Source organism: Saccostrea cucullata, unplaced genomic scaffold (assembly GCF_032062105.1).
Source record: "Saccostrea cucullata isolate Sc308-1 unplaced genomic scaffold, CSIRO_AGI_Scuc_v1 ctg2135, whole genome shotgun sequence".
NCBI lineage: Eukaryota > Metazoa > Mollusca > Bivalvia > Ostreida > Ostreidae > Saccostrea > Saccostrea cuccullata.
The window spans coordinates 117346-130166 of record NW_026941106.1 but is presented as its reverse complement, the minus strand read 5'-3'; the positions used below and the strand labels follow the sequence as shown (position 1 = coordinate 130166).

At 32.4% G+C, this 12821-nt stretch overlaps 1 protein-coding gene across 1 annotated transcript; it reads left to right on the top strand.

Moving 5' to 3' along the window:
- Nucleotides 1-4704: 4704 nt before the first annotated feature.
- LOC134257211 (uncharacterized) lies at nt 4705-12178 on the top strand. The gene is made up of 2 exons (XM_062739855.1): nt 4705-6376; nt 11448-12178. The coding sequence occupies exons 1-2, from the start codon at nt 4705-4707 to the stop codon at nt 12038-12040; spliced, it is 2265 nt and encodes a 754-aa protein (XP_062595839.1). The 3' UTR covers nt 12041-12178.
- Nucleotides 12179-12821: the final 643 nt, after the last annotated feature.

Genomic DNA, 12821 nt, shown 5'->3' with positions numbered 1-12821 from the left:
AAAGAACAAGGTACAGTTGCAATTTCAATACAAAATCAGCCCTAAATTTTTTCTAAAATATGAAAGTTATACAGGAAATCAAAATTCATTCTTTCTAAATCATAACAATTTCCTACAGTAAAAGTACACAAATCGTTTTTCTCAAATGACCTCCTAAATGCTAATGTGAGGTTATTAACGTGTATTTTCAAGTATTTTCTTAAAAAGTTGCAGAAGACATCAATTTTCAGTGGAATTTTTCTTTTCCAGAAAACATACTCTGTCACTCTCGCCCAGAAAGATTTTAAGATACCTGGTATGTGATTTTTCATAGCAGTTCACATAATATATCCAACACAATAAAAAGGGCGACGGTAGTTAAAACAAAATCAGCACAGAAATGATTCATTATGAGTCTTTTTTCTGCATTAAACAAAGAAGTGTACCAAATTAATGACGTCATATATCCAAAATGACCCCCTTCATGTCATATTCTTTAATGATCTATCATATTTATAAACTCGTCTGTTGCTAAATCCAGCTTCACAACTTTTTAAGAACATAAAATTTTCAGGGCACAATAAAGCTCAAACAGTACCTTCTTATACAAGAGACCAGAGGGATTAAACAGTCATCTAAGAATAACCCAGTAACAGATTAATAAATTCGCATTTTAACAAGATCTTGTAATAAGGGATTAGATTTCCTAGTATCTCCTCTTTTTTAAGGGAAATATCCCAATGTTTGGTATCAATAAAAATCCTGATATACTATGTGACAAATTTGACAAAAAATGACAAAAGGTTCTTGAACTTTGGCTAATATTAAAAAAACATATGCAGACCAAAGAAACTGCGAATCCACCCTTTGAGTCTTTGTCTAAAAAAAAAAAGTTTTTGGACAAAATAAACTTGTAAATAAAAATACATGTACATTGTCAAAGACTAGAATTAGGGCAATCAGGAATTGGTTTACAGAACAATTGAAAAGATTTAAAATATTTCCTATAAATGGCCTAAATATTTATATTTCGCCACGTGATACTTAAAATAGAAATAGGACCCCCCTCCCCTCAAATTTTGTCCAAACGAGCTAGATGAGTCCATTCTTAATATTGTGGCAATTATACATGTACATTCTGAAAGCATGCTGTAGAAAACTTTATATTTGTTAAGGTAGGATTCTTCTCTGGTTTCTGACTATATGAAATATTCGAAGTATTTTTGCTTATATTTGTTATATATATAGGTCCAAGGGATTTAAAAGACAATATTTTTCTTCCTCATCACATTTATACAACTTTCAATAGAAATGGTAAACTGCGTTTGAAAGCTAGCAGGGACTATATTTTTGGCGGAATTTTGGCGTATGAAAATATTTTCTTATCTGCTTCTCAAAAATTTAATAGAACAATAAATTTAAGTTTTGCTCAATCAAAGACTTGAAGAAATTTTTAAATGTAAGTTGAATTAATAATAAGGGACTAAACTATCAAAATATAGCAAATAAATATTATTTTCCAAACAAACTAGAACTTTGTTAGCTTTTAAACGCTTCCAATCAAAGTACATATTTGAGCTAAAAATACACGAAGCTTTTTTTCTCTTAGAAATCGATCAAAACTTTTTGTTTTTGTATCATTTTGTACATGCATAAGACATCTTTATTATATGTCAAAATAAGAAAAAAGTTTAATATAGGAAGCATAAGAAAGTAACTAATATATCCTTTAAAAAATAAGGAAAACAGAGAAAATTCGGATAAGCCAATATTCAGTTTGGTTAAATGATTTATGTAAATTTGGTAATATCATGCTATAAACACGATATAGTTATATCCTTTTATGCAAAAAGAACAGTCTTTAAACTTTTGAAATAGAAGTAGGCATAACATGATTTGCAAAAGTATTTTTTTTATTCATAATGTCAAGGAAAACAATAATGACCGTGACCTGACCTTGTCTCTAATATAAAGCGGTCAAATTAAATCTCATTGATACTATTACTAACTGATATTATCTTCCTGATTCTGTTATAATTTCATTTATTTTTAAATACAAGAAATATGAGAAGAATCCTACTTTAAGACTTTTTATATGAAGCTTCCAGTTAGAACCAAATACCATTTTTCCTAACATTCAGAGACATATCTATATTTAGCCACCTGATACTAAATATAAAAAAAGGGAAATCCCCTAAACAATTATCCATAACAGCTAGGAGTGTCCAGATCGTACCATTAACATCTCAAGTTTTACAAAATGTTACCTAATTATGCAGCAATTATTACATCTAAATGTTGCCTGAAAAAATGCAATAATCTACATTTTCTCAATTATTCGAGTAATCTATTGTGGCTATGAAAAAGAATGGGAGTCCAAACGCAATATTGTATCAGTTATTGTATAAACACATGTTCATTTAAAGATATATTGTTAAAAACTTTATATTTGTTAACACCTTTTCCATGAGGCTTCCAATTAGCATTAAACTGCCATTTTCCCTAATATTCTAAGATATTTCTATATTTAGACACCTGATACTAAAAATAGAAATGAGAATCCCCTACAACCATCGTCCACAACAGGTAGGGTGTCCATATATTGTCATTAAAATCACAAATTTCACAATGTACACCCTATTTATGCAACAATGTCATTTAAAACTGCCAAATTTTGATTTTTCGCATTTTTCTAAAATATATCTATTTATAGATACATGTTACTAAAAATAGAAACAAAAGCCTAATGATATTGTTTCATGACATGACATAACTAATTCTCAAGTATAATAACACACATAAGATTTGGAAAATTTCCTCGGACAAGTTTTGTTATTTTGCCTTAAAGATATCAAAAAACGCCAATTTCCCCATTTTTCAAATTTGTCAGAAAACATCTCAGTTTGCAGTCATTTTTCTTACAGGTAGAACATTTCTAGAATAAATGGCTATATTCCCTGTGTACCTTTAAGGTTCATGTTATCAAATGATCCAATGATTTGTGATAGTGTGTATTAGATACCAAAAAATATCCATTTACATTTCCTCAATTTTCATAATTTCATTTAGTCAAAAAAGGCCAAAAATGGACGAATTCCATGGATCTGTCTCCATGACAGTGCACGTGTGGAACTTCCAACACCATATTTATTAGTGTTGTACCAAGACACACCTATGGTGAAAATATCATCAAAATCCGAGACATGTCGTTTCCAAGATTTTTGGTGCTTACAGAGAATGTAAAATGTTAAATATGTTTCCTATATGTTCACTTGTAAATTATTGATAGCACATTGCAGCCCCACCTTACTTCCTGTATTATTACCCTGTATGTGTACACGTGATATATGAAGGACTATAACTTTGGTGCAGAGGTGACTACAGATAGTAGCTGGTTCCAGTATTAATTATTCAGCACAATGGGAACATGGTGAAGATATCACAAAAATCCATACCACAATGCAAACACGGTGGTGTGCTCAAAGATAATTCATCTCTCTGATTTTGATTCGATTTTAAAAATCTTTAGCATGAATTTTAATTGTCATATGATTGTAACATATGTAAGTTTTAAAAAAATTGCAGAAAGTAGCCTTATAATATTTAGATATCTCAAGTAGCTAAATAAACTTGTGGTAAGTAATTTTAGCTACGTCATAAAATATACTAATTGTAATGAATAAAAAAAAACTATTGTAAGTTTTAGAACAAATATCACCTTTTCTTTAAGAACATTTCACAAAATATAAAATCTGTAAGAAATAAGGGCTCTATCAAAGTTTTATGATAGTTTATAGTCCCAAATTTATGTTTTTAATCGCTTTCTTTAAAGTTTTTAAGAATCCACCATTGATATCAGATTAATATTTTGTATCAATTACTGTTACAAATATATCTGAACCATTACAAACTTTCTCAGGTAGAACCACACGGTATAGTAGTAATTCTATTATGATTTTCAGTTTACCAAAGAAAGAAGAATGGCCAGCATGCATCACTTAATTTTCGCAACACCTTATTTTCGCGAGATAGACATTGACACCTCAAAGCGAGACAAGATTTTTACGAATTGTGACCATTGCTCTATATAATCTTAAGGAATTCTATAATTCGCGAGAATGAAATTTTGGCGAACATATCGTTTCGCGTAATAACGCGAAAATAAAGTTCTCGCGAATAAAAAGTGATTGACAGTAATTTGCTTACAATGAGAATTTGACAAGGAATCTATATCATCCACGTGATCAAACAAAATCATCATTTTTTTAATGTAAATTACACAGGTATAGATAATGTTTGCGTCAACAAATTAATATATTTGTTCTTGTTTCTTACATGTTTCCTATCAATTGTTATGACATTGTTTTGATTTAGTATTGATTACAAATATCTATACAGGTAGCTTGAGGATAACTGGATTATTTTACCTCCAAATCATGAAGACTGAAGGATCTAACAACACTTTTTAAGTACGATTTTTCTTTGTGAAGAAAACGGAAGACTTTAAAAAATTACATGTAAACATGACTTTTGTTAAGTTTAAAGAGTGACCAGGAATTGTACTCAAAGACCATAAACATATCCCGGAAATTGTTAAAGGTTTAAATTATAAAAGAATGAAACCGATTAGCAATATGCAAGGAATTCATTCCCTTTTTTAACAATTTTGATTTTCTTTCTTTCCTTCAGGAGATTGTGTTCTTAAAGACTAAGATCTGCTAAATCATGGGTTTAGGATCTAGCGCCCAGTATAAGGTCCGACAGTGCGCTAAGTGTCAGGGAGATACAGAATTCTTCTGTAACACGTGTAATCATGATTTGTGCTTTCGATGTAAAGAAAGACATGTTATTGAGCTAGATACCAAACAGCATTATGTTGTGATTTACCGGGAGAAATATGACTTTCTAAAACAAGAGACCTGTATGAGACATCAAGACAGAATATGTAAAAAATATTGTTATTCATGTGAACTTCCTGTTTGCGCCAAGTGTGAAAAATACATACAACATGAAACACTGGACATTAGAAAAGCGTATAAAACAATCCGTGAACAACATAGAGACATCCTTCACAGAATCAGAAGTGAGACTCTCTATAATAGCCGTTTTTTCCTGGCCCAAATCAAAACAGATTTAAAAACTGCTCAAACAGAGATCATCAACCATCAGATGAAAATGTCGACAAAAGCCCAGAGACTTAAGGACCTAATTGATACTGTAATGTGTGATATTCAAGTCAGAAACAAAAAAATCATGGATTTAACGATTTATGGGTTACGACAACAGAAGAGAAATATAAAGAGACACCTTGCCAGCATAGAAAAATATGAATATTGCGATAAACAGTCAGCGGACAGACCTGTAGAATTCCTCTATTTTCTTAAAAACACGTTTGTCCCAAAGATAAGGGCCAATCATTATTGTGCACAATACGCCTTGCTCTTTCTATCTGCGGAAATCAACATGGAGGATGTGATTAAGCTTTTGAGTAAAATACAAATCATAGAGAGAGGACAAAGACGAGTAAGAAATGAATGCTTCCTGGAACTGATGTCTACACCTGTATTAGTCAGATCTGTTAAACTGAAAACGTCTGGTCTAATAACACACATTTCTTGTCTGAATTCAGACCGGTTTTGGATAAGTCAATGGCATAGCTGCATTAGTGATATAATCTTAATAAATACCGAAGGGGGTGCGCTGCATCACCTGACAAGTATAGATAATTTAAGCTGGAAAAATATTTATGGAACTCAGACAGTGAACAAAAAAGGCGAATTAATTTATTTAGACTTTAATAATGAAGTTTACAAGCTTTCTTTAGGTAATACAACAAAGTCTGCACTGATAAAAGGAACAGACACATGGGATCCTAGGTGTGTCTATTCCTCCATCCTGAATGGAGATCTACTGGTCGGGATGTTCAGTTATTTTGAACAAGCAGGTAAGATAAACCGTTACAACAATACAGGACAACACATACAGACAATACAACACAACACCAAGGGTCAGCAACTGTATAATGTACCTTACTACATAACAGAAAACCGCAATGGAGATGTCATTGTGTCTAACTTAGGTCGTTTAGTGGTGACAAATCGTAAAGGAAGACACCGCTTCTTCTACACTGGACCTTCAACATCATCACTATTACAACCGTATGGAATCTGTACAGACGCGCTGTCACACATCCTGGTGTGTGATTGGATAACCAACACAGTACAGATGATTGACAAAGATGGTCATTTTCTGTCACGGATACTGACACGAACGCAAGGAATATACAGACCAAACAGCTTATGTTATGACATCAAAACACATCTCCTCTGGGTTGGATCATGGAATGACAACACACTGTGTGTATATAAATACATAAAAAGAAAGAGCTGTGAGACAGGTAATTGTGGTATATCAATCTAATATATCATTCTTTATATGACGTATATGTACTGGTATCATCTTTCTCACAAGAAATTGTAACTAGAAAATCTTTTACCTTGTCTTTTATGTTCATTGGTATGAAAACAAACTTTGGATTTATCAACATGGAATCGTTTGAGCTTATCTGCTGTATTTCAATTTAAAAAAAAGGAATGATTTACTTAACCTTATTGTGAATTTGAGCAAAAGACACTTAAAATTAACATGGTAAAATATTTGAAAATATTCATGTTTCAGACAACATTTTATATATACATACACTGTATATGGATATACATTTTTTTTAAAAATAATACTTCGTTTACTTTCAGGTGCTGGAAAAGGTTACCTATGAATGCAGACCAAACAGAATATGTCTGGATTTATGTAATACTTTACAGACTTTCATATTGTAAACCACCGAGTTAAGCAAAACACTAATAACTGAACTAGTAGTATTTTCGATCTTTCTCTTTTTAATTTTGTTCCCTGAAATGACCATTTTACACAAATATCAAAATAAGGCAACATTTAAAATCCATTAAACATTTGTTTTCATGAAAGATATAGTCCTATAGCTGCAACGGTGTGTACGTACAAATTGAGGAACGTTCGATGGTTATTTGTTGAAGCATACCTAGCCTACATTTTTCACAAAAGAAAGATTCATTGTCTATACTTACATTTTTAACATTCTCATAAATTAAAAGAAGACTATACCTTTACGTTATGTGGATGCATTTAGCATTTAAGAACAGACAAGACGTTTCTTAATAATAGATATAATTTTCTACGAGTTTCCCATTATAGTTTTGCTATTTAAATATGTTTACTCACAAAAACATTAGGTCCTGTACCAGGCATTTCTGCAATATATCAGGGGTAATTTTTATATATATATAATCCTTCTGATAAGATAAAGACTTTTCCAATTTCAACTGTTTTGTGTGGTTGGATTTTTGAAAGACGTTTATTAACTGGTGTAAAAAAAGCATGTAATTAAAGATTTGATTTTTTTTTTTTTCATAAATTTCAAAGATATGCTAAACAGATATTGAGGAACGTCTCGTCTGATCTTCAATGTCCTTGTTCATTGAGGCTTGAGACTTGAGACGTGTTTCTATCTATAACGTTTCGGACGACTGAATCATATTCAGAATTAGAGCTTTTGACCCACATAATATTATAGTTCTACATATTCATAGAAACATAAATGACTATATACACATATAACACAGAAAGGATTAGTATTACAACAGACATATCACATGTAACACAGACTTCGTTAACGAGTTTCATTAAATAATACCCCGAATTCTAACCCGTAGTGTACAATTTTTCAACATCACATTGATTGGAGGAAAATTTTCATATGACTATAATTTACAAACACTATCATAATTATTTCTTAAATAAGCATATTTCTCAAGATTGTCTTTGCAGGAAATGCGAATTTTTATCCGCAAATTTATCAGTTATGACTCTTATGCACTTTGTTTTGAAAGTATTGATTATGTAACTATATTATACATGTATGTTTTTATGTGTGTCTGAATACACTCAATAGTAAGAATAAAGATATAACTGAAATTGGCAAGTTTTTAATGTTTCATTTTACTATATATAAAAAAGAAATAAAGGTACGACAGTTGCCATCTTTCATTACCGGGGTGCTTCGGTTAAGACTTGATTTTAAAATCTACACTTTTCCTACCAGTGTCAGACAAGTAAGAGTAACCTGAGTCTTGGGTCAGGCCCCCATGAAAGTTAGAATGCCTTGCATAAACCTGCTATGTAACAAAAGGAATGAAGGATTGCGAGCCGAATCGATTTTGCAGTAGAATAAAGTTCCATTAATCAGGATTTAGTAAAGGATATGGAAATAACGAATAGTTTTCAAGGTGAAAAGTTAAAAAAAAAATAGGAGCAGATAAACACGGACCTCTAAAATATCACAGATGGGATCACCTGTAAATTCTGACCTATACTCGGCACTCAGGGATATTTTGATCAAGTATCGACTCCGACACTGGACCTCGGGCTGTACTGTCTCATCCAAAGGACCGATCTTAATATTCCACAGTATGATCTGAATACTGAATGTAAGGATTAACTCCTATAAAAGCAGACATCATATTACTACGCCACGCGGGCGTAGAAATCAATTTTTGCGATCAAGTCATTTTGGATATCTTTTTAATGGACATATACACTTTAAGGACCCGTTCGTGGCGAGAAATATTTGCGATCACGAGGCTCTCGTACATGTAAACATCGCAAAATTTCTTGCACGCAAAAAAAAATTGGTTTTCAGTATTCTGATTGATATCACATCGAGGCTCATATATCGTGATATGTATCGAGCAAGAGGCTCAGGGGCCACATCACTCACCAGAGCAAGGGAAAGACAGAAGATTAATCGGTTCAGAAATGTAAAGTATAAATATGGCAAACCACATTGTTTTCTAGCTGTTCTCAAAGAAGAGAAGATTTCAAAGATTTTTTCTAGGAATTCCTGAATTAAAATTTGATAATTCCTTGTTGTTCCAGCCTACCCAACGGGGCCTTGATTTGAAAACTTGAATCTGCACTTCCTAAGGATACTTCAATTTAAACATGACCAATCACGACATTTATGTTCTTGTGAAAAATGTTCCCATGTATTCCTTTGTTAAGCTTTGGTCATCCATTATTACCTTACGCAGGGGGTCAAGATATGAACAAATTTGAAATCTACACTACCTGAGAATGTCTTCTTAAAAATATTACCATCATTGATTTGTTGTTCTTGGGAACAAGATCTTAAAATGTTTCTGTGTATGTTCATACATAAACTGTGATGGCCAGTTTTGTCACATCGTATTCCGAGGGACATGAACAATTTTGAAATCTAAAGTACCTGAAGATGTCTCCATTAAAATATTACCTATCATGGATTTGCTGTTCTTGAGAACAAGATCTATATTTAAATGTTTACCTTTCAACTACATTATTTACCAAATAATTTAGGGTAGTAAAGGAGGACGTCCAACCGTCTGCTTTCATCATTTCGAAATCAGGAATTTCAAAAATGTATAGTAATTACAATGGTTACAAATTGCTCCTCGTTATTAACATACTTTTTTTTTATATTTAAAATTTTAATTATTTTGAATATTTGTAAAATGCACTATTTTCTAAATATACGTCATTGTGTTTATTTTCTTTTATGCCCGTTAACAGTCTAAATACTACTTTAGACGATTGGCACCCATAAACGAAATAGTGCATTTACAAATATCCAAAATTAAGTCAGCGTTTTATTATATTTAGTAAATCTAGCCATAATGTAACCAGTACACGATTTTTCTTGTCAGCTAACAGAGTTTTCCTGATGAAAATGTAAATGAATGAGTTTTTGTCGAGGGGGTTCTCATGTACATATACATGTAATTGGATATCTTTTGTTATTAAAAGTTAAACCTCATTGACCATAATGACATTCCGGAAAATAGTTTCGGGACAGTGTATGATAAAATAAATTAAATGAAAAGAAAAAGAAATCAATATCTAAATTTCCAAATAATTCAATTTGGAAGCTTTCCATTTTTAACTATTTTGATATGCTTATACTTCTTTCAGGAGATTATGTTCTTAGAGACTAAAATCTTCTAAATCATTGGTTTAGGATCAAGCGTCCAGTATACGATACGGCAATGTTCTCAATGTCAGGGGGGGGGGGGGGGAATTCTACTGTGATACATGTAAACATGACCTGTGTCTACAGTGTAAAGACAAACATTTTACCAACCTCCCTACGAAACATCATCAAGTGATAATGTATAAAGCCTTGACTACACAGTGTAAGATACGAAAGTGTTCTCAATGTCAGGGGGACACAGAAGTCTTCTGTAACACGTGTAAACTTGACCTGTGTCTACAGTGTAAAGAGAGACATGCTACAAACTCCCTTACTAAACATCATAAAGCGGTATTGTATAAAGCCTTGACTAAACAGTATACAGTCCGCATTGTTCGCAATGTCAGAGGAACACGGAATACTACTGTAAAACATGTAAACATGACCTATGTTTACAGTGTAAAGACAAACATGTTATTGATTTAGATACCATTTACCATGATGTTGTGGTTTACCGTGATAAATATGACATTACCAAACTCGAACCCTGTGTGAGACATACAGACAGAATGTATAAACAATACTGTTATTCATGTAAATGTCCTTTCTGTATCAAGTGTGAAAAAACATGAACAACACAAAATACAGGACATTAAAACAGCGTATAAAACAAACCGTAAACATCACAGAGACATCATTCACAGGATTAGAAGTGAGGCTCTCTTTAATAACCCTATTCTCCTGGCAGACATCAAAACTGATTTTAAAACTGCTCAAACAAAGATTTTCAATCATCACTTAAAAACGTTGACAAAAGCCCAGAGACTAAAGGGCTTCATTGACACTTTAATGTGTAATGTTCAAGACAGGTTATACAATTGCAAGATTCACAAATTACAACACAAGAGAGAACTGCTCAAAAACCTCGCCAGAATAGAAAACTATGAACATAAATACGATCAGTCAGTGAACAGAGCGATAAAATTCCTCTTAGTTTGTAAAAACATCTTGGTCCCAAAAATAAAAGACACTCCTGATCTTACACAGAACGCCTTTCTCTTCTTGAGTGAAGGAATCAACCTGGAGTATGTTGTTGAGTTTCTGAGTGAAATTCAAATAATAGAGAGAGGACAGAGACAAGTAAGAAATGAGGATCTGCTGGAAATGATGTCTTCAGCCGTGTTAGCCAGAACTGTTAAACTGAAAACTTCTGACCTTGTAATGCACTTTCTTGTCTTTCTTCTGACCTGATCTGAATCAGTCTTAGTCAAAGCTATTTTCACGGTAAACACAGCGGGGGACCTTCTGTATCATCTGACAAGTATAACTTATTCAAGATCGAATGCTATGTATGGAACACACACAGTGAACAATAAAGGTGAATTGATCTCTATAGGCCCTTATAACGAAATTTTCATTTTTTCTTAAGATACTAGAACAACGTCTACATTGATAGAAGCAACAGACCTATGGAAGCCACGATGTGTCTTTTCCTCACCCGTCAATGGAGATCTACTCATTATACTGGTTAGGAAGTTTTGTTTTAATAGAAACAAGATAAATCGATACGATAGCACAGGACAACACATACAGACAATACGTGACAATAGGATTCAGCAACTGTACAGTAATCCTATATACATTGTAGAGAACCGCAACGGAGATGTCATTGTGTTTGACTATAACTGGTTACGTGGTGCTGTAGTGGTGAGAGATCGCGTAGGACGACATCGCTTCTCTTATACCGGACATCAATCTGGATCACGACTACAGCCACGTGGAATCTGTACAGACGCTCTGTCACATATCATTGTGTGTGATCTTAAAACTTTGACAATACAAAAAATTGACAAGGACGGTCACTTTCTGTCAACGATACTGACAGGACATTTAGGAAAAATTCCACACACCCTAAGTTATGACAACAAAACTCATCTCCTCTGGGTTGGTTTCTGGGACAGCAACAAAATATGTGCTTATAGATACTTTACAAAATTTGGAAAAAATATGTTAGAAAGTTAATTATGATTCATTGATAACGAAGTTTGATTATATGATAAGTATATATACATCCTTAATTGTCACGCATCATTTTTCTCGATCACAGGTATTGTAATCAGAGAATCGTAAACATTGTCGATTTTTTATTTGGTCATAACTTTTTACCATAGCACATTTTGAGCTTCTCTGCGTTATTTTCAATCTTAAAATAATAGATAATTTAGTAAAATGTCCACCTTAGTGAAAGGCATTTGAACTCGACACTCTTAAAACTAATACATTCTGCATATCTGGATAATTTTCATGTACATACATATTAATTTCTGTTGAGTTATTTATTTCATGTAATTATAGTTACTGAGGTTGTTGATAAGTCCTCAGAAATCCAATTCCTGGAGAATATGTGAATTTGTGAAATAGTCCTGCATAGTTTGTCCATGTCCAAATCTACCGATGGACTATGAAAAAAAATAAAGAAAAAGAATTAGAAGTTCAGACCTTTCTTATACCCTGACTTAAACACTTTTAGACCAATGTCAAAAGGATAAGAATATCATCAATCTTGTTTGATACATTCGAATAAAAAGAGAATTTTTATATGAACCACATTATTAAGATTAATAATGTAAATATCGAATAAATTTCCCTACTTTCATGTTTACATGTACCATTGAATGATAAAACAATCCAAAATATATAGATAAATCAGATATACATATACCTGTTATCGTCTTTATCTCATAATTCATGTTACATGTACGTAAAAGCATGCACAAAAATGATTTGAAATAATTATACATTG

Coding starts and splice junctions, on each gene's coding strand:
- LOC134257211 (XM_062739855.1), top strand. CDS start 4,705: ATGGGTTTAGGATCTAGCGCCCAGTATAAGGTCCGACAGTGCGCTAAG. Junction 6,377..11,447: donor AAGAAAGAGCTGTGAGACAG/GTAATTGTGGTA, acceptor TTTTTTCTTAAG/ATACTAGAACAACGTCTACA.